This window comes from Carassius carassius, chromosome 17 (genome assembly GCF_963082965.1).
Source record: "Carassius carassius chromosome 17, fCarCar2.1, whole genome shotgun sequence".
In the NCBI taxonomy this organism is placed as follows: Eukaryota; Metazoa; Chordata; class Actinopteri; order Cypriniformes; family Cyprinidae; genus Carassius; species Carassius carassius.
Window position 1 is genome coordinate 267,501 of NC_081771.1, and position 23,184 is coordinate 290,684.

General features: G+C 39.4%; 1 protein-coding gene across 5 annotated transcripts; it reads right to left on the reverse strand.

Annotated features, from left to right (window-relative positions):
* Positions 1-1,781: 1,781 nt before the first annotated feature.
* On the reverse strand, positions 1,782-22,538 carry LOC132160676 (rho GTPase-activating protein 40-like). 5 transcript variants are annotated; one of them, XM_059570312.1, is made up of 15 exons: positions 22,361-22,538; positions 12,416-12,585; positions 11,720-11,937; positions 10,917-10,995; positions 10,140-10,291; positions 8,441-8,606; positions 8,264-8,355; positions 7,462-7,539; positions 6,929-7,088; positions 6,416-6,498; positions 4,900-5,109; positions 3,799-3,942; positions 2,750-2,895; positions 2,613-2,668; positions 1,782-2,310 (listed from the first exon to the last, which is right to left on the reverse strand). In XM_059570312.1, the coding sequence occupies exons 2-15, from the start codon at positions 12,564-12,566 to the stop codon at positions 2,207-2,209; spliced, it is 1,839 nt and encodes a 612-aa protein (XP_059426295.1). In that variant the 5' UTR covers positions 12,567-12,585; positions 22,361-22,538; the 3' UTR covers positions 1,782-2,206. The 5 variants fall into 5 exon arrangements, with proteins under 5 accessions (XP_059426295.1, XP_059426293.1, XP_059426292.1 ...); XM_059570310.1 differs by lacking the exon at positions 22,361-22,538 and adding an exon at positions 18,361-18,585 and having other exon boundaries at positions 2,750-2,892; XM_059570309.1 differs by lacking the exon at positions 22,361-22,538 and adding an exon at positions 18,361-18,585.
* Between the last annotated feature and the right edge of the window lie 646 nt (positions 22,539-23,184).

The following is a 23,184-nucleotide window of genomic DNA, read 5'->3' on the forward strand; positions in this document are numbered from 1 at the left end:
ATTCAAAGTCATTTATTACATCATGAATACAAACCTGTTTACAAAAGCCATCGTCACATTTACAAGCGTTTAATGCAATATCTTTCACATTACAGGAGCTGCTCGCCACAAACATGACTTTCCTCCTCGCTATTCCCGTCTTGTTTTCCAGCTAAAGATTCTCAAATCAAGATGCATTTACCGGAGATTCAAAATGACATAAAACATATAAGAAACTGATAAAAATGAAGTGAATTCATGATTAAAACAAGAACAAATAGCTGCAAATGGAGTCTAATTCAAATTAATGTTTATGACCCCACGTTATTAGCATAAACTCACTTAGAGTCTTTTTGCATCTCTAGTAAATGCATCCTGATTTTAAATTCAGCTGTACTGGAAAACGAGACAAAAATCCTGAGGAAGAACATCATTTTAGCAGTGCAGTAAATTACACAAATTATTAAAACACTATCGATTCAGAGAATGATCTAAAACACTGCTTATGTTATTTGCATTCATTTTTATGACAAACAAACAGTAAGAATGTTAAAGAGAGAGTGTGTGTTTGTGTCATGAGGATGAACATATGTGAGTGTTTGTGTGTGTTGATGGGAAGTTGCGCATGTGTTGGCCGCAGGCGTCAGCGTTGACCTACATCTGATTATTACTGCTGACAGAACATCCTTCTTCAGTCTTTGTCCCTGACCAACCGACTGTGACATCAGACACTGAAGAACATGCCAGCGTCACACAGCTCTAACAGTTCAGATGCGGTAAAGAGGAACTCCTGTGTTTGGGGTTAGAACCTCCATTGCTCCTAGTCATGTGATCAAGCATGAATGATCATCCTGGCAAGGATGTCGTAAACATTATATACATTGTTCATGGAAGCTTTCAGCTGGACGTTCAAATAATGTTTTTTAAATGTAACTACTTGTTTCAGAATGTTCAGAGAACAAAGTAACATTCCCATAATGTTTGCAAAATGATACAATGTTCCCTTAACAATCGCATTACAAAGAAAAATGGTTTGTAAAACAAAAAACGGGACGTTTTGATTTTGATGTTTTCTAGCATAATGTAAACATTAGTGAAATATTCTTGGAACGTTTTTTTTGGTATGCATGTTAATAATTTCTCTCTGTCTGAGTTCTGCATCTTTAGGAAATGCAAAAGTCTCATTCTGTGTGTGTCTGTGCATGTGTGTGTCTGTGTGTATTAGTGTGTGTTCCGTCTCTGTGTGCGTGTGTGTGTATGAGAGTGTGTTCGGTGCATGCATGTCTGTGTGTGTTTTGTGTGTGTGTGTGTGTGTATGTGTCTGTGCATGTATGAGTGTGTTCTGTGCGCATGTATGAATGTGTGTTATGTGCATCTGTGTGTGTCTGTGTGTATACTGTGTGTGAGTGTGTATGAGTGTGTTCTGTGCGTGTGTGTATTACTGTGTGTGTGTGTCTGTGTATGAGTGTGTGTTCTGTGCATGTGTGTGTGTATTACTGTGTGTGTTAGTGTGTGATCTGTGCATGTGTGTGTGTTGAGTGTGTTCTGTGCGTGTGTCTATGTGTGTGTGTGTATAGCAGGATGAGAATGACAGTGTGTGATGGATGTTATACACTATTACACAGCATGATCTCACTAACACTCACACGACTCTGACAAGACTAAATGAGCTGCTGGAATGATAAATTGTGTGTGTGTGTGTGTGTGTGTGTGTGTGTGTGATGCACAATACTATCTGAATGTGTCTTAAACATTGTTAGAGTCCTAGAAATACAATCAGAGAGACAAACTGATGTCAAAAGGCTTGGAAGTGCTTCAATATAGTACAATAACATATTTAAAAGTAGTACTGAAGGTAATAATTGGATCAAACGACAGAAGTGAGAGAGAGAGAGAGAGAGCGTTTATCTTAAGTGTCCAGTGACGCTCCAGACTCACGCTGAGACTCACACTGCGTCGTGTGTTTAATACTGCGAGGCACCAGATCTGTGTACAGCACAACACCTGACATTCATTAATCACATCTACAAACACAGCGCTGCTCTGCCGCTTAATAAATAATACAACAATCTCCAGCGGCCCTTCAGCATCAAACCAGCACAACACAACATCAACAGAGTCCAAACTCAGTGCAGAAGTCCAGCTTCATGACATCAGACAGATCTCAGTGTTCAGAGCAGTGCTTTCCTCAGGGGTCAAAGGTCTCCTGTGGCGCTCTCGTGTGTCTCTACTGCCCTCTGCTGGACCATCTCCGTTTGATGATCCACTCACCGCTGGGGTTGGTGTTGTACAGGTCGAACAAATGAGTCTCTGGATCCAAACAATGTTCACCTGAGCCAGGAAACAAGATTTAGGCTTTCAGAATATCACATTCAACACATCTAATACAGATTATAATCTGAATAAGTAGTATTGCTTTCTGGTTGATAGTGTAAACATGGAAGCTGTGGACATCAATAAAACAGAAACATGAATTATAAACCAATCCTAGAGAGTTAACATACATCATTTTAATATAAATATAGAATTTTTCTGTTGTCGATAGTGTAAATGCAGTTCAATTTGGAAATGGTTTCGTGATCAGGTGAAAAAAAACAATTTTTATATATATATGTACAGAAAACATATCTTACCGATATTCCCGCCCACTTCATAGAGAGCACAGTCTGGGTAGGTTGTTGAACCATTTCTGTGTGAAGGGGAAAATAATAATAATTAAATGATTTTTTAATTATAGGTATTTTATTAGTGTGTGTGTGTGTGTTTATACCGTTTCAGGAGTCCCCTGCTGTTGTCAGAGGTGTGTAGTTCTTTATAAAACTGTGACATCAGGTCTGAAGCACGAGAATTAATAGTGAGACGAAACTCCATCGAGAAACTCACGTCACCCAGCTGGATCTTTACAGTCCGACACTGCTGATCACACACACACACACACACACACACGAGAGAGAAGAAAATAAGTTATCAATAACTGACCATTAGCCAAAAAAAGTGTAGATCACACCACATTTCACCTAAAAAAAAAAAAAAAATTAAATAAAAAAAAATAAATTATTATTATATACTTTGAGTACAGATATATATTTAATTTGAAAATATAAGTAAACAAAGCATATTTTAGGAGAATGAGAACTGCTGTGAAAATAATGTTACAGTGTAAGTTTGTAACATTGCCTTTTTTTATTATTTAAATTAGAATGAAAATGTTTAAAATGTAGCAAAAAGTCTCCAGGTGCCTGTCCTCTGTAAGTGTCTGACTCAGACGATGATTTTGTTTCTAGATTCATCAGAGATGTTACAGACATTATGGTCTCTGGTTGAGTATGACGTGTGTTCTATCAGGTCCTGTAAGCGTGTCTCGTGATCTCTAAATCCTCTGAAGGGATCATCTCCTCATCCTCTCACGCTCACGATCTGTCGCTCGTCTCTCTTTCATCGTCATTAGCATTTACTCTTTTAACAGATGCCTGACAGTGTTTCTGTGCACATCAGTGTCTGTGGGCTAAACTCTGCTTCATTTATCACTGCTTTGACACAAAATGCATTCACTGACAACATGTCAAAATACATGAATTCGACACAAACGCCACCAAAACTTTATGTACTACACAAGACAATTTACACGTTTACATGCTGTTTTCAAGAATAATTGTGTACTGTAACGTAAACATGGAGTATGAAACATTCTTGAGTATCATTCTTGTTTGGTAAAGAAATTCTACAAAAGAATGTTATAACAGAATGACATGATTTTGGTAGTTTAAGTGCATTTTGAATCCAAGTTGAAAGATGGCTTTGAGAAAGTGACTTCAGTACCTCGCCGGAGTTCTTGTCAGGTTTGTCTCTGCTGTCCGTGTGGATCTTCCTGAGCAGGTGCTTGATGCGTTTGTCGTAGAACTGATAGCGACGGCTGCTGTTCTCGTTCAGCTTCCTCACCTGACTCAACAGGAAGTTAGGAACCTGGGGGCGTATTACACAAAGATCTTTACTTTAAAATCTTATTTTATCTGTTTGGTAAATTTGCTAATGTCAGTAAGGACCACATTTAGGACAAAAGCTATTACAGAACAGCTTTTCATAAGTGTGTTATTCTGCCTTAACTACAGATAGGAAGGGGGTTTTACAGAAACCTCCTAACTTCACCAAAAAAATCCTTCAAACTGTTTTAACTTTAGGGCAACCCCGAACGGAAAAAAACACTTACAGCTGTGCTGTCCAACAATGGCATTATGTTTATTAATAATTGAAAATGAAGAATAGAGATGTTTAATAGTAGAAGGAACCTGAAGATGTGTTACATTTTGATGTATATTTATTTTTTTAAACTATGAAACTTGCAGGATATTTCAATGATAGAAAGACCTCTCGTATGACAGAAGATCGAATGTGACCCTGAAGCACAAAACCAGTCAGAAGGGTCAATTTAATGAAAGCTGAAAGCATTACCTCTCCAGTGATGTGTGGTTTGTTCGGAGGACAATATTTGTCTGAGATACAACTATTTGAAAATCTGGAATCTGAGGGAGCAAAAAAATCTAAATATTGAGAAAATCATCTTTAAAGTTGTTCAGATGAAGTTCTTAGCAATGCATATTACTAATCAAAAATGAAGTTTTGTTATATTTACGGTAGGACATTTACTAAATGTCTTCATGGAACTTTCCTTAATATCCTAATGATTTTTGGCATCAAAGAGAAATGTATAATTGTGACTCATACAATGTATTGTTGTCTATTTCTACAAATATACGTCTGTGACACTGATGACTGCTTCTGTGCTGCTGGGACACATTTATGATTTCTTTTTGATTTCATCACCACCCCTTTAAGTTAACACCTAAGATAAGAAACGTTCTGAAATACGTCCCCTGCAGAAGAGCAGATCAAACGCTCTTGAACACTTCTCCAGATCTTTACCGTCCACAGCAGGTCCTGGTAGCGGATGAGGAGTCTCATGATGTCTGCCGCCCGCTCCGCCTGACCCTTCTCTGGACCGTCCACCGCTAGTTTACTGGGAACAGCTTTGTGCAGGAAGAGGTTTGGAGCCATGATGGTGGAGACGGCCCACAGGTTCATGCGGTTACGCCGCTCACATAACACCACCTTACTGAGGAACTCCAGCAGCGCCTGCAGACACACATTCACACTTCCATCCTCAGTGACGAATTGACTTGTGTGCAGCATTGGGAATTAAGCCCATCCAACGAGTCAAAGAGGACAAAATCCTCATAAACTGCCACTAAATATCACTAAAAAAACTAGGAGAAGAACTGAATATAATAATTTTAAAACATAACAAATTACTTTGAGCAGATGAAACACAATAAATGCAGTCTTGCAGCTGAATAAGTGTCAGCTGTTGGGATACACAGACAATTATACAGAAATACTTTGACGACAGACGTAGCTCAGGCATTTCAGAACGACCAAAACAACATTTGAGATGCTGTGCGACAAATTTGGTTCTCTAGGTCAGGTTATGCCGTTCCATAATGCAGAGTCGCATTAGTTTTTCAATGCTCGTGCGGGATTAGTTTGCAAAATGCATTTCCATCACCCATTATTCACATTAACCATTTTTCGCACGAGTCAAAAACCACCTCAAGAGAACATAAACACTTTTTTGTGAATTAAGGGATTTCTTTTCAAAATGTTTCCATCACTCAAAATGCGAATAAAAAGAGAGTGATGGAAATGTAGCTAGCGTTTGGTTTTAATCTCTCCTTGATTTTAGGCAGTGCTTGAAGTGGAAAAAAATAAATAAGCATTAAACAAACAAGCACTTTTTAATAATTCACAATCTATGTATAGTACCACAATCAATCCATCAATATCCGAATGCAAAATATCACTATATTTTTCTCTTCATAATCCAATCAACTCCTCACAGATTAGATCCGTTTTCATTCATAAACACTGTTTTTTTTCCTGTGCAACACAAAAGAGGATATTTTGAGAAGTGTCTCCGTGTTTGTTGAGACAGTGGAGGTCAATGGGATCCAGTGTTGTTTGGTTCCCAGCGTTCTTTGAAATATCTCCTTTCGTGTTCCACAGAAGAAGGTGACATGAGGGCGAGGAAACGATGACAGGATGATGATTTCTGGCTGAACGATCTCTTGAAGTGAATTGGGCTGTGACGAGCGTTTCATGTGACTTTTAACATTCATCAACAGCAGCACTTCAACACAGAGACGCAGTTATATAAACGTCCGACTGAGCTGCGTTACGCTTGTGTGAAAGACCTACAGCTACAAATACACACACACACACACACACACACACACTCACAGTCACACACACAGCTCAGTGTGTTAATGAATTTCTCTTATGTAATGCTGCTGATGAGTCACGTCTATGACACATGTTGTGTGTGTGTGTGTGTGTGCGTGTGTGTGTGTGTGCGTGTGTATGTGTATGTGTGTGTGGCATGTACCTTCAGTGTGTTTCTGTTGGGTTCTGGCAGCAGCAGCACAAGAAGATTCAACACATGTAGCTTCTGCTTCAGGTCTGCAATATCTGTACAAAACAATTTAAACTTGATTCTTGCTCAAAAAGACTCTTCAGTCTGTAAGAAACCAATGACATAAAATACCAACATCATAGCATATACAGTGCTGGCCAAAACGATTAGAACACTAGTATTCAAAATCTCAGTTATTTCTATCTTTTACTGTAGTGTGTCAGTAGGAAATATCAGTTTACATTTCCAAACATTCATTTGGCCATTAATTGTAGTAATGCAGTGAGGTTTTTGTTTCAAGAAACCTTCCTGTAAAGCTCCAGTGCTGTTAGAAGTTTTTCAGCACACACACCTCACTGCATTATTACTGTTAATGTTACGTGATATTTTGGTCTTTTCTTCTGGTGAAGCTACTGTGATGTAGATGCACACTATACGACATACAGTACAGGACCTCAGTGAGACCTGCTGCTGTGCCTCACACACCTCGGACGGCGCTGAAGCTGTTGAGGTGTTCGGCGGTCAGCAGCGGCGCGGGGAGTTCACGGATGAACTTCTTGAGCAGAGCGGCGGCGTCATTCGGACTGACCTCGTCCCAGCTGAAGGAACCGCTGTAAAACGAGTTCTCCAGCTTCTGCTGCAGCACCTACAATAAACACAGCGACTGTGAGCCCAAACACACTCACACAGCGCTTATTTATGTGATGCATAAAAATACTGTGGTGGTACCATGGTACAGTGAGCAGGCATTCATACAGAACACATTTTTCCATTCCACAGCACTACTTTCTATTGTTTTTCTATGTAAACAAAGCCTGGGCAGACGTGTTTCATTGTTGCATTTTATGGTGTCTCGTGCATGAAACGGTTCTAAAAACATCAAATAAATTCAACTTTAAAAATGTCTTGAGACTTTGCATCTGACATCAGCCCTTGTGGTGTCAGATGGTACTTCAATGGATACCATGGTACTACCAGGGTACTTTTAGTACTTGTTTGATAATAATGTTTTGTTTTACTTTTATTCTGGACTGAGAGCCTGGAACCCGCAGAATCCCTTCAGAATCAAGACCCTTCTTCTCCAGAAACGACAGAAGCTGAAACGAAAAAATAAAAACAGTTTCATTTCGAGTTGATGAAATGGAAACAGCAGCAAATCTTTTCTTCTGTATCGTGACGTACAATGGATTATCGAAAAAGAAAAAATGTAGGGGAGGGCTTGGTTCTGTCCATCAGTTGTGGATTGGATGTTGAAGTGTGGGCATGGCTCTCAAAAAAGCAGGCGGATCTGAAGGTGAGCTTGTAGGGGCGGAGTTTAAAAGCACCAAATGTTTGGAAAGTCCTTTTCACTGATAGAAAATCCAGTTATGATATTTTGGTTAAACATGCGGTCAAAACGTGTATAAAATAAAACTGAAACCTATGTACGGATTAATTGCTTACAATTAAATCAAATAAATAAGGTAAAAGACATTGGTAACTCTTTACTGAAAGCCTTTATGTATAATGCATTATAAAGCTATTTGTTAATGTTGGTTTTAGTGCATTATAATACATGAAGGTTGGTTTGTCATGTGATTTGATGCAAACTGTAACAATAAAATAGACGAGTATTATAACGTGTTATAATTATTAATGAGATAATACAGTGCATTACATAGTATAAGTAATGCAGTAGAACTATTAGTAATGCATTATATATATGTATAAAGGCTTTAAGTGAACTCTGACCTTTATATTTCATGCCGAATTTCTAGTAGTATTATAATAACAGGTTGGACGTAATAAATTGGTGCAAAAGGAAATGATGTCATGACGTACTGTTTGGAGGAAGAGTGGGATCTGAGTGTTGGGTTTGATCTTCTGATCGCTCTCCACTAATGAGGCGAGAGGAACGCCGAACAAACAGCTCTCTGACAAACAGGAAGACATTCGACAGGATTCAGATTATTGGTCACACAGGTCCAAATGAGTGTGGTCATGTGACAGGAAACTCACCAGGGATTTTCCGTTTGCTGGTTTTGTGCCGTTTGACCTCGAGCCCCAGCAGGTCGCAGAGCGCCGTCATGTCAATCAGAGCCAGCTGACGAACCTTCTTCATGTCCTGCTGGGAAAGATCCAGCACCCGCGTCACTCCCAGCCGGCACTGTGGACAGATGACCCGCTAGAGAGAGAGAGACGGGAAGAGGAGGAGGTGAGACGACTGACACACACCTCTCTGTTCACTGGTTTGATTTTAATATCATCATTATTATTTAGCCATTCTGAGATCATGAGCATCAGCCATTAACTGCACGGGACAGCCAGGCGGACAGTGAGCGTTGTTATGCAGTTGTTATGGTGTTTTTAGTGTGTTGCTATGGTGTGTAACTGTAGACAGGCGGACAGTGAGTGTTGTTATGCGGTTGTTACGGTGTTTTTAGTGTGTTGCTATGGTGTGTAACTGTAGACAGGCGGACAGTGAGTGTTGTTATGCGGTTGTTACGGAGTTTTTAGTGTGTTGCTATGGTGTCTAACTGTAGACAGGCGGACAGTGTGTGTTGTTATGCGGTTGTTATGGTGTTTTTAGTGTGTTGCTATGGTGTGTAACTGTAGACAGGCGGACAGTGAGTGTTGTTATGCGGTTGTTATGGAGTTTTTAGTGTGTTGCTATGGTGTTTAACTGTAGACAGACGGACAGTGAGTGTTGTTATGCGGTTGTTATGGTGTTTTTAGTGTGTTGCTATGGTGTGTAACTGTAGAAAGGCGGACAGTGAGTGTTGTTATGCGGTTGTTATGGTGTTTGTGGAGTGTTGCTATGGTGTTTAACTGTAGACAGGCGGACAGTGAGTGTTGTTATGCGGTTGTTATGGAGTTTTTAGTGTGTTGCTATGGTGTGTAACTGTAGAAAGGCGGACAGTGAGTGTTGTTATGCGGTTGTTATGGAGTTTTTAGTGTGTTGCTATGGTGTTTAACTGTAGACAGACGGACAGTGAGTGTTGTTATGCGGTTGTTATGGTGTTTTTAGTGTGTTGCTATGGTGTGTAACTGTAGACAGGCGGACAGTGAGTGTTGTTATGCGGTTGTTATGGAGTTTTTAGTGTGTTGCTATGGTGTTTAACTGTAGACAGACGGACAGTGAGTGTTGTTATGCGGTTGTTATGGAGTTTTTAGTGTGTTGCTATGGTGTGTAACTGTAGACAGACGGACAGTGAGTGTTGTTATGCGGTTGTTATGGTGTTTTTGGAGTGTTGCTATGGTGTTTAACTGTAGACAGGCGGACAGTGAGTGTTGTTATGCGGTTGTTATGGTGTTTTTAGAGTGTTGCTATGGTGTGTAACTGTAGACAGGCGGACAGTGAGTGTTGTTATGCGGTTGTTATGGTGTTTGTGGAGTGTTGCTATGGTGTTTAACTGTAGACAGGCGGACAGTGAGTGTTGTTATGCTGTTGTTATGGTGTTTTTAGTGTGTTGCTATGGTGTGTAACTGTAGACAGGCGGACAGTGAGTGTTGTTATGCGGTTGTTATGGTGTTTTTAGTGTGTTGCTATGGTGTGTAACTGTAGAAAGGCGGACAGTGAGTGTTGTTATGCGGTTGTTATGGTGTTTTTAGTGTGTTGCTATGGTGTGTAACTGTAGACAGGCGGACAGTGAGTGTTGTTATGCGGTTGTTATGGTGTTTTTAGTGTGTTGCTATGGTGTGTAACAGTGCGTCTCACCGGCAGAGCTCCGTCATCTTTCCTGCACTGGCTGCTGTTGTTCTGTGGTAGTTTGGCTTGTTTCAGTAAGATGGCTGCTTGTTCACAATATGCCACGTCTGTGATAAAGATCTCATCCATCTTTAGCCCTTGAGTTTCCTGACCGCTGACAGCTACACACACACACACACACACACGTGCTGTTAAAGGCTGTTTCCATTGACAGTGGGAAGCATTCACTATCTGATCCATTTGAATATGATTTCCATGTGAAAAGGCAGGAAATTGCATCTTGTGTTCAAAGGGCACGTGCTGCATTCACAATCGCTGAGTTCATGTATAATCACTGGTCATCTCTCCGAATCTGAAGCATGTGAATGATATTAAACACACATATGCTCTTATATTAATAGATGTGACAGGTGAAGATCTGCCGCTGATAATATCACTGAATAATAAACAGAATAATGAACCGTTAGGATCACGACACATTTTAGATGTCTCCCTAATCAAACACACCTGATTTTACTCATCAGCTAGTAAAGTATGTATCAGAAAAGAGAGACATCAAAATGTGTATTGTTGGGGGTCGTCCAGGACCAGGATTGGGAACCACTGCTGTAGTGTTTCATGCCAACACAACACCTTACATTGGGTTTCCTTCTAATGAGATCCTCAAAAATAATCAAATTGTCTCTGCATAACAGCTGGAGTGTTGTGGTTGGTTACCAGGGTTCTTATTATCACATTAGATAATCTTAATAGCTTTTCAGCAAATGGAAAAGTGTGTGTTTGTACCTGATCGTTGTGTCTTTGTCACACTCTCCATGTTTCTGTGTGTGTCAGGTTCACTGTTGTGTGTCTCAGGAACTGCTGACTGAATAGAAAACAGTTGTTTAGACACACACACACGCATACATACATACAGGAGAGATGTGATGTGATGAACAGAACTCAAGGCTTTATTCAGATGCGCTGATATGATCTGACATGACGTGAGTGTGTATTGTGTGCTGTGGAGCACGAGCACATACAGCTTTACAGATGCCACGACTGACTGTTCCTCCTACACCCAGAAACACTCAAACAACGTACTTTCTTTTAGTTGATCAGCAAATCTGACACGTGTCAGCTGTGCATGGTATTATTAAAGAGGTCAGATCATAGTTTTATTATTTATTAAAATACTGAAAACAGTGACCATTCAAACAGAACAAACATGGGATGTGCATTATGCAGGTTCAGTGTAATGAAAATAAACAGCTCCAAAACCTAATTTTATTGATGTGAAAATGTGTTAAAAAATAAAGTGAAGACAACATTGGAAAAACAGATTCCTTATGACATTCGAATAAATATGATTTTAGTCCAGTTCAAATACAAATGCAACTTGAAAGTCACAGCTGTTATAAAGGCTCAACTGATGCAAAACAGAATGGGGTTTTTTTGCATTGAAAAATGCTGTGTCATGTGCAAAACGCTGCAAGACATACGTCTCAAGCACAATGGTCAGCCACATCGGTCTAAAAACATAAAATAATGCCCCTTAATGTGTTAGTGGATCCAAAATCAAGTATCATTATGAACAGGTGAGCTGTTACCTGAGCAATGGGGGAAGCGAAGACGTCTCTGACGTGTCGCGCTGGTGTTTTATTCCTCTTGCGCAGCGAGCAGGTGTATGAGTCGATGCGTCTCTGAACCGCCGCTGCTTGAGTCTTCGTGAGAGTCGACAACAGAACGGCTTTATCCACGTCCTCTTCTTCACCTGTTACCAGAGACAAACCAGCATCCTGCAGCCAGAGCTCCTCCTGCTCGCCGTCTGAGGACCAAAACTTTATATGAATGATTTATTTAAAGATAGTGATATATATCAAATCCATATTTTCTGTAAATGAGGTTGCTATGACATCTACATTTAAAAAAAAAAAAAAGAGCTGCACAGATCCAATTTACCATTACACGTATTTTCATTCTCAACTGTTTTATGTTGATTTATTACATAACCGACGAGGGTTTACATGCAACACTACTCTGCAGCGCTGCATAGACACATTTGTGTGTCTATTTGACCGTTAAGGAGCTCTATAGTACGTCTTCTGTTCTGTCTCTCAGCACAAACACACAAAATCCTCCTGAGGAACAGTCAAGGTCTTTTTTACGCTTTTAAAAACATTAATAAATCGAATCAACTATAATAAATCAAGCAAGTCCCACTACATGATTTTACTGATTTGCATGCTGAAATCCAAATTGAAACTGTATTTTGATTACTTGCACAGGCCTAGTCTCGGCCTCACCTTCAGACTGTCGGGAATCTCGTCTGCTGCTGTCGGGCTCCGAGTCGCTCCGGATGGTCTCCACTTCGCTCCAGAAGGACTCCAGGCACAACCTGTCGGGCTGCTGCGGGGTCGGGAGGTCAGGTGAGTCCGCCCAGGACTCAACATTCATCGCGGTGAGGCTGCAGTCCCTGAAACACACGGCAAGAGGAAGAGGATGATGGTGATGGTGACAGAAGCATCAGTCTGGAGGTTCATACTGGACAAAGGTTGAGCATCAGAGGCCAATCTGATCAGATTTTGGCTATCGGATTGGATCAAATCCTGAAAATGGGCTGTTCAAAAGAAAAAAGGATTCTGAATTCAGATTAAGGTCCTTGCACACTAAGTCTGAAATTTTATATGTTTTTCTTTGGTTGTTCATTTTTTTCTTTCCAACCTTTCTACAGATAGGAAACGCAGAAAATCTAACCTGATCTGATTTTTTTTTTTATGACAGACAAAAGGCAGTGTGTAAACGTCATTGATCCAATGCGAGGTTAATGTGCAACAATTTCAGATGAGAATTTTGGATTGTGCAAAGACCTTTTGATCACAAAATTCAATCTTGGTTTTGATCGGCATTGAATCCTCAGTTAGTGTTGTTCAAAACATTTTAGTAAGATTGGGATACTTTTGATTAAAAAAAAAACTGAACTATTTTGATCACAGCAGAAGGGTGGATTTCAGGAACAAAAATGTAATAAAACTCCAAAAGTGGTCCAAAAAATACAGCATTTGTAACATGTAATATATCCCCAAATCCAAAAACAGCTGTCAATATCAAACCAAAATATTCTATTTAATTTAAAGTTGTTGTTTTATTAATCACTGATTGTAAACTACATGAGCACAATCATCAGAGATGGAGCAGTCAGAAGTACTTATTTGTGTAGATGCAATGCAAAACTAGAATCAAAAACATTGGCTTTTCTTTTCGTTTTTTTCCATCACCATGTCCCTTTAGGGGCTCCGTACAGCACTAATCCAGATTTGGAAATCTGAAAAAGTGTGTATCTGGATCAGGGTGATCCAATCCAATTTTGCTTTGAAAAACCAGCACAAAAATAAGATCCTGGATCAGAAAACATGGGATGTCCAAAAACAGATCATCCTGATCCAGATGAAACTTTCTGAACGACTGGCTCCAGGACTCTCAAACATTTAAATGAGACAAATAAAACTCAAACTTCTTCCTGTTCCAGTTAACTGGCCAAACGAACCGACATTCCTTCAAAACTGGTTTCTGTTGAACTGCACTGATGAAATCAATGCTGAAACCGTCAGTCGACTCCAGCAGTCTTGTTTTCCAGAACTAACATCTAAACATTCTTAACCCTTGTGGATTGTTCAAATTCACTACCCTTTCGAGTTGTTCGGGATGAAAACATCCACTCAATTAAACTGCTGTAAGAATGTATCAGATTCATATTTTTTTTAGCTATATGGAGTATAACAGCATATTATATTGAGTGTGTGTGTGTGTGTGTGTGTGAGAAAGAGAGAGAGAGTGTGTGTGAGAGAGACCTTTGCGCACTTACCTTAATGTATTTCAGAAAATCACAATGTACACCTCAGCTCTTAGAACTACATTGAGTAAACAAAATTGTATTTATGCACCTGCTGCCTTTTAATGGTGGTGAAAGTATTCGGTTGTTAAGTGATGACGTAAGAAGCGCTGTTTCCGGGTCCAGGCCTCAACTCGATTCACTTGAGAATATGACCTCAGCAGCCGTTTATGAGCACTGATTATTCATATTGATAATTTAAGTTGAATGCTTTCAAACTTACGATATACACTACAGTCTCCGTGCTCACAAGACTGTGATAAAAGGTATAAAAAAAATCCAGTCCACAATCACTTTTTATATTGAAAATATGTAATTTTGTGTGTTTTGTTTTCCAAATCAGTGACATCATTTATGAACTTGGTAATTAAAAAGTTAAAATCTTGGAATTGTAAAACAAATTTGGGAGTTTTGATCAGGACTGAGGTTGATTAATAGATTTATGCAAAAACAATTGAAAAAAATATTTATCTGATACATTTTTACAGCAGTTTAATTTAGTGGATGTTTTCATCCACGAACATCCCGAAAGGGTAGTGAATTTGCCCACAGTGTACCGTTGAGTTTTTGAAAAATTTCAATTTCCAAAATATGGGCCAAAATAAGATTTGTCACCAAAAATCATTCCATTAGCTCAAACACAGAGAAAGTTGTGGCCAAAAGAAGACTCAACTTTACCCCCTAGTGGACGAAAACGTCCCCAACAACGCACAAGGGTTAAATCAAATGACAGAAGATAAAGAAGTGTTTCTGAGAAATGTATCAAAATGAGGCGGTTTAGTCCGGACTCTACCTGGTAATCATCAGAGTTTTGGTTTGGGTTTGTGTGGTTGAGTGTTCCTCGTGCGGATGGTGAAGGAAGCGTCTCGCTCGACACAGATTCCTGTGCAGGACAGGTTTGGATCGAACCAAACGTGGTTTCATGTCCATACAATACATTCTCACTTACAGTCCTGCCAGATGAATAAGAATACTCCTCTTCTGTTGGAATATTGACATTATTCCTTTAGCTCGTCACATCTCTTTAACTAATTCTCCAACAGATTTTCTTTTCTGAAAATGTAGAAATGCCCATCAAACAGACGATGCACAGATTGATGTGTGTGTGTGTGTGTGTGTGTGTGCCTCGGGGGTAAACCAGCAAAACCACATCACTAACACCTGAGCGTGCATTTCTAGGGCACACCCTCCTGCTCATTAACACACACTACATGCCATTCATAACCCGACATATACACAAAACCATAAATAGATGAGATAAAAATAATAATCTTTAACCTGTAACCTACATGTGACTTGTCAAAACACAGGCGTAAAAGTGATAGCTCACCCAAAAATGAAAATTCTGTCATTAATTTCACATCCTCATGTCGTTCCAAACCTGTAAGACCTTCGTTCATCTTCAGAACAAAGTTTAAGATGTTTCTGATGAACTCCGAGAGCTCTCTGACCCTCCATAGACAGCAAGGATCCCAACACAATCAAGGCTCAGAAACATAGGAAGGACATTGTTAAAACAGTCCATGTGACGTCAGGGGTTCAACCGTAATTCTACGAGAATACTTTGTGAAGAAAAAGAAAAACGACTATTCTAGAAGAATCAAAATTTTTAAATGTATGTAAATCTGCAAATGATGTAGAAGTGTTAAACAGAGCTGAGAACACTAAACACTTAAGCAGAAAACCATCATCATATTAGCCAAAATATATCATAAAGTGACACAGAATACGCAGGATGTGTAGACCTTTCTGAGTGAAACCTTCACTGGATCTTTCTGCAGATGAGTGACATACTGAACTTTATGATATACAATCAAAAACTGTATTTATAAACTGCTATCTTTGCATTATTGGTGAGCTGATACAAACTGAGTGATGCAGTTTACAATTAAAGAAAAAATGAATCTGAGTGATAAAAAACAGTACAGGGCAAAAAACACACCAGAGTAATGGGTTGGAATCCCAGAGAAAGCAGGATCTGATCAAATGTGCATTTTGAATGCAATGCATCCACTTTGGATAAAAACATCAGCATAAATATAAATGTCCATCTGAAATACTGATGCACACAGACATGTGTTTAGATGTCATTCACTGACATCTGATCTCCTCTCTTTTTACACTTTGACAATATTTACAGATGTACTCAGATCTCATGAAGTTCTGCTCGTGGTCATCATAGTTAGCATCTTCCTCATATTTGTACAAGCATACTTGTGCCTGTAGACGCAGGTCCGTCATCGCTCATTAAATCTGTCAATAAAGCGCTTAAAGAATCTCCTGGCTAACGCTAACAGGAAGCTGAATGACGCAGATACACATTTCATTGTTCTGTTCAACCTCAGCTGCTAGTTCTCTCTCCACAGTGATTAAATGTGCTTTAAAACTAGAGAAATGCTCCAAACACACGAGACACTGAATACACACACACACACAACACAGTCGGAGTAATCTGGATCAAGCTCTGCTCTTCTGCTGATGGAATGAAGACATTCAGGATTGTTTTTTGCTCCAGGCCCTGATGCCGGAAGAACGGTCAGCTTATTTTTAAACCTGAATTCCCCTCCACACATTGAGATTCATTGTTGTTCATTCTACACGCCACAATAAGCTGACTTTTACAGAGCGAGAGAACAAAAGCACAGACTGAACACTAAAGGTTACACTGCTATTATATACAAACTACAGTCAAGATAAAGGCAGTCGGCTCCAACACAACCTGATCTAAAACATTTATATAGCTACTTCATGCATTATAGACATTATGTTCTTAATAATATGTATTTTTAGAATAACATCACAAAAAATACCATCTGGACTACAGTCACGATATTGTGACTGATGCATTTACATTAAACACAGAAGACTAGGAATATCCCAATGACATTGCATGGCTTTGCAGAGAGCTGGTTTTGATTATCTTAAAATATTAAGATGTTTACAAATAAAATGTTATTATTGCAACATGAGAAAACCAACAGAATAGCTCTGTAACACAAAACCACATTGTTGTGATCGGAAAAGCTGCACTATTTGGAAATATCTGAGCATCTAAAACGTCTGCGCTAGAGTCACGCGAGTGAGAAAGTTAGCAGCAGCGTTAGCTTTAGTTCCTCCTCAGTCTCGACAGACAGATCGCCTCTAATCTGCTTCACACTCACTGACAGTCTCCTGCTTTCAGTCCTAATCCAGATTGCACTCGGAAAGCTTCTTATAGTTTGCAGAGTTCAACAGTTAAGTAATGTGAAGAGCCAACCAGGTTCACAACTTAGGCAAGAAAATGAGTCATGCGGCATCGATCCAAGGTCTTACTATTCTTACATCATTTCTGTAGCGTTTAACTTGTTTCCAAAGCTTCGTTCTCACTCTCATTTCTTTAGTAACAGTGCGATTGATAATCAGCTTAACTAGTAGACTGGTGTTTAGTTAGGGCTGGGTGATCTTTTCTGATTTTATTGATTCATTTGAATGTAATGTTTTGCCATGATTAAATAAATTTTTTAATCGAGGAATCAGAGTTTTTAATAAAAATATTAGCAAACATTAAAATTAGACACACTGTCAATACACCAATGATGATGATTGAGAGAAAATGATTATGTTTAATATTGCATACTTGCATGACATTTTTACAAAACATATCAATGAAATACTGTATTTAGCATTTTTCTTACTTTACATTATTTCTGGACATAACATGTTTATTTGCATTCACATTACATGCATCTTTTCAGTAAAGATATATAACAAGTGTTTTAAATGTACATCCAAGTGCAGCACTTAGTACAGAACTTTCTTTAACCAGATGCTTAATAAAGAATCATATTGTAGTTGTGTTTTGAAGTCAACTAAAATTGTAGTGTGTGACCAGTCATAAGTATCGGTATATTTGTAGCAATGGACATCAATTCATTGTATGGGTCATAATTACAGATTTTTCTTTTATATGAAAAAAAACTGGTCTTGTTAAAATATATAGTTGAGTATCATCAGCATAACAATTGAAACTAATCCCATATTTTCTGATAATATTACCAACATGTATATAGAAAATAGCAGAGAGCCTAGGACAGATCCTTGTGGCACTCCATACTTAACTGGATTTAACTGAGATGATTCCCTGTTTAAATAGAAAAAATGATAGCAATCGGAAAGGTAGGATCTAAACCATCTGAAAGCCTTCCCTTATACACATAACACACATCAATGGAAAGCTTATTTATTCAGCTTTCAGATGATGCATGAATCTCGATTTAAAAAAATGACCCTTATGGCTGGTTTTGTGGTCCAGGTTCACAACTGGTCAAATGATTTAGTTTTTTGCTGCATTGCCCAGCCCGTGCTCTACATTGCTCATACCTGACAGGAGTGTGTCCAGCCATTTTGCCCAGCAGTCGTGACTGACCCGTGTTTCTTCCCCATGGCATCCTTCTCTGGTTCTTGGTGCCGCTGGTCCCGCGGAGGGCAGGAATCAGAAGCGGACTGTGTTGAGCGCCTGTGAGCTCCTCGGCGTGTAAACACAGCAGAGCCAGAACGCTCCGCACAGGAACATCAGCGCAGCCAAGCATCCTGCCACAGGAAGAGTGGACCAATGCCACAACACGGGAAGCAGAAGACGAGATGTGGGGGAATATCTTGCTTTTTAAATAGCTTGACTTTCCAAACTTCAACTAAGAACTGATAATCCTCAAGATAAAACTGCCATTCTGGTTTAGGTAATCAAAACTAGCTGTTTCCAGCCTGGAACAAGTACTTTCTGAATCAAACAATATCCTAAATCAACCGCGTTGCTGCTCTATGGACCTTCTCCAGCTCAAATGAGCTCAAACAGAGTCGTTCACAGCTCAGGAACATCATCTGATCGCTTGGATTTGCACAATCTTCAGGAAAACGGAGCTCTTTGTTTGAAGAAATAGTTTGCGGGGATTAATAGACTTGTGACACACTTCTACATCAACTAATCAGACGAACCGTTTCTTCACTGTGTGACAAAATAGGATACGTAACAGCACAAAAGCATTAGAAATCCTGCGTTTCCCACTGGAAAATATTGTGCTGGTTTCTGTTGCTTGTCTCTCAAACACAATCATTCTGATGAAGAGCTGAGCGCAGCATGAAAACACACTGATGAGACTCAAACACTACAGTTCAAACGTTTGGGGCATCAAGTTAAATACTTCTATTGATCATTAATTTGATCAAAAGTGACAGCAAAGACATTTATAATGTTCTAAATGATTTAGATTTCAAATAAACGCTGTTCTTTTGAACTTTCTATTCATCTGTGAATAGATGAATTTCATTTAAAAATCGTACCAAACTTTTGAATGGTATCGTAGGCAAATATTTTCTGAACAATGCTACTCTTTAATACTTTCATTTTATTTTCCCTTTTCTGTGCTGCAAATAGTTTCCATTCATTTTCAAACTATTCGAATCATGTTGTACATGATCTGAATTTCTAGTATTTACCACAATCATTCAAAAGCATCTGTGACGCCAACAAAAACATCTGATAACACACTAAACTGCTTAGAGTAAGTGTGTCAAAATCAAGACAAATAAAACCTCCGGGTCTTCATATATTGACTGTACGCAGTTAACCAGACTTCCACCTGTGCAGACCTCTTTCCCTAATGTCTGAGTTTGTTAAGGTGAGCGAGCGTCTCATCCGTCTTACAGCAGCGAAGATTGGCCAGAGTCTGAAGCCAATTATCAGCGTGGCACGTGAGACAAACACACACACACACACACACACAAAGACAGATATTGTGCTGATCTTATGTTTGGCACTTTCTCCAGATTCAGACTCTCTTGTGAAAGCCGCTTCAGAGTGACTGACGTCTGCTGTAACGGACAAAAAACAGCCCACAGATGGCAAAGAACTGACTAAACTTCTTTACTCCAGCTAGTTAGTGACTCATTGGCAGCTCTCCACTAAATCTGAGAGGAAAACATGAGAGATGGACGCAAATACTGCCAAATGTGTCAAGCATTACACTCGCATTAGTAGCTGAAAGTATTCATCAAATATTGAACAATTCAACAGATGAGCAAAGATATGAATGAGTATAGAAGTTTTTGAATGATGGAAATCCTGTAGGTGCATCATAATTTAAAAACTTGCATTCAAAAAAACAGTATTATAGAATCAAACATACACTTTATGATATTCTTGATCTTTAGAGTCTTTGTTCTGTAACAAGAGTTAAATATTCTGGATGTGTGGAGCAGATTCATCTGCAGTGCTTTACTAATCAGGGCTTTATCTGTGTTATTATCAAACTGGAGTATCTGTAGTGCAGCAAGTATGTAGATATATATGTGTTCATGTCTTGCTGACTTGCGTCAGATCAAGGCTGAATCTCATTGCTAGTTTTACTTGATCTTAGTGCTGCGTTCGACACCATAGATCATGACATACTCATAGATAGATTACAAAACTATACAGGTATTCAAGGGCAGGCTCTAAGATGGTTTAGATCCTACCTGTCCGATCGCTACCACTTTGTTAATTTAAATGGGGTGTCATCTCATTTATCATCAGTAAAATATGGAGTGCCACAAGGATCTGTCCTAGGCCCTCTGCCATTTTCAATTTACATGTTACCCCTTGGTAAAATTATTAGAAAATATGAGATTATACAGGAACTATATATTTCAACAAGACCAGATGAAACTTCTACATTATCTGCGCTAACAGAGTTTCTTAAAATTTTAAAAGACTGTATGACCTCATAATTCCTATTAAATTAAAACAGTACACTGAATCTTGTAGATTACAATTTACAACTAGACGGATGTACTGTTACTTCCTCTACAGTCAAAATTCTGGGTGTTATATTAGACAGCAACTTGTCTTTTGAAAATCATATTTCCCATGTTCCAAAAACTGCATTCTTCCATCTTAGAAACATTGCCAAGCTACGAAACATGTTATCTGTTTCTGATGCAGAAAAGCTTGTTCATGCTTTCATGACCTCTAGACTGGACTATTGTAATGCACTTCTAGGTGGTTGTCCTGCTTCTTCAATAAACAAGCTACAGGTCGTCCAAAATGCAGCAGCTAGAGTCCTTACCAGGTCAAGAAAATATGATCATATTACCCCAATTTTGCACTGGCTACCTATTAAGTTCCGTATCAGTTACAAATTATCATTACTTACCTATAAGGCCCTAAATGGTTTAGCTCCTGCGTACCTAACTAGCCTTCTACCACGCTACAACCCATCACGCACCCTAAGGTCACAAAACACTGGACTTTTGGTAGTTCCTAGGATAGCAAAGTCCACTAAAGGAGGTAGAGCTTTTTCACATTTGGCTCCCAAACTCTGGAATAGCCTTCCTGATAATGTTCGGGGTTCAGACACACTCTCTGTTTAAATCTAGATTAAAAACACATCTCTTTCGCCAAGCATTCCAAGAATGCATCTCATAATCTTGTACTGCAGTTATATCTGATCAAATGCACATTAACATTCTTTTGCTTGCTTGAACACATCATTTTTTGCTCAGTTAGAACAGCAGCTACACTCATTTTTCTCTATGTCCTTCTCTGTTTGTAACTAGGATTTACACAAGCTTCAGTCTGGATCCAGAACATCTGAGAAGAGATGATGCTGACCCTCAGACAACACACAAAACTACCAGATTTTGATGCACATCATGATGACATGAACACAAACGGCAGCGGTCACTGTTCCCTGACCAGCAGGATAATGCGGGATGATCCGGAGACATCTGGACTAACACTTCAATTCTATCCTTTCATACCTCATTCTACACTTACACTATTCTGATAAAGTCAGCATGTGAGAAGTAGATTTATGTAATTGTTCTCAGTCCAGCGGGGTCTTCATGTTCTACAGCGGTCAGTGGGCTCTATAGGGTCAGATAAACCGTCCACACAATCAGAACATCAACAGTCACCAGAATCCATCTGCTAATGATGAATCCCAAACAGATAGCCTACCTATAGAAATCATGAAATGAAAAAGAAAGTCTTTCCAGCATCTGTCAGATTCAACGGGATACACACTGATACATGTGACACAAATGAAAGCCAGTGATACATTTGTGTCTGTTTCTTCAAAGGGATTGTAGGAGAAAGAAATCAAACAGAAAGACACCAAATCTAGCGAGGTGTGAGAGAGAAGCGCTTGAACAGCAGACAGACTCGCATGCATCGCTGCATCATGCAGATTTTCACGGGGATTGTCTGCAGGCGAACAAAGACAATGCTGTATCGATACAGCGCGCTGCATAGCAACAGGTCTCCTGCCCATAGCAACCGCAACCGCCAGCGCTACTATTACAAATACATGAGATTTAGAAGCAGAAACAGTGACTGTGATCTGACCTGTGAGTCGAGTCCCGTGTCGCTCTGATGCGTTATGATCGTTAATATCGCTGCTGATGTCGAGGACACACAGAAGCAGGATCCGCTATTGTGTGACAGACAGATGGTGCTGAGGCCCTCGCCGCCGCGTGACGTCACGGCCTGCGTGCGCGCGTGCGTGCGTGTGTGTGTGTGTGTTACGCGCCAGGTAGTTTGACCTTGACCTCCTCACGATCAGCTCATTATTAATCATTAAGTGAGTTTTTTGCCATAAAATTAATAAACAAATAAAACCATAAATGTCAATAGTATTATTTTCAATTGTATTACAACAGTGAGTAGTATTATACACCTTTTGTGTACAGTCGTGGCCAAAAGTTTTGAGAATTACATAAATATTAGTTTTCAAAAAGTTTGCTGCTAAACTGCTTTTAGATCTTTGTTTCAGTTGTTTCTGTGATGTACTGAAATATAATTACAAGCACTTCATACGTTTCAAAGGATTTTATCAACAATTACATGACATTTATGCAAAGAGTCAGTATTTGCAGTGTTGGCCCTTCTTTTTCAGGACCTCTGCAATTGGACTGGGCATGCTCTCAATCAACTTCTGGGCCAAATCCTGACTGATAGCAACCCATTCTTTCATAATCACTTCTTGGAGTTTGTCAGAATTAGTGGGTTTTTGTTTGTCCACCCGCCTCTTGAGGATTGACCACAAGTTCTCAATGGGATTAAGATCTGGGGAGTTTCCAGGCCATGGACCCAAAATTTCAACATTCTGGTCCCCGAGCCACTTCGTTATCACTTTTGCCTTATGGCACGGTGCTCCATCGTGCTGGAAA

Coding starts and splice junctions, on each gene's coding strand:
- LOC132160676 (XM_059570309.1), bottom strand. CDS start 18,569: ATGCTTGGCTGCGCTGATGTTCCTGTGCGGAGCGTTCTGGCTCTGCTG. Junction 2,896..3,798: donor CTGACAAGAACTCCGGCGAG/GTACTGAAGTCA, acceptor GTGTGTGATCAG/CAGTGTCGGACTGTAAAGAT. Junction 2,669..2,749: donor AGCAGGGGACTCCTGAAACG/GTATAAACACAC, acceptor CCCTTCACACAG/AAATGGTTCAACAACCTACC.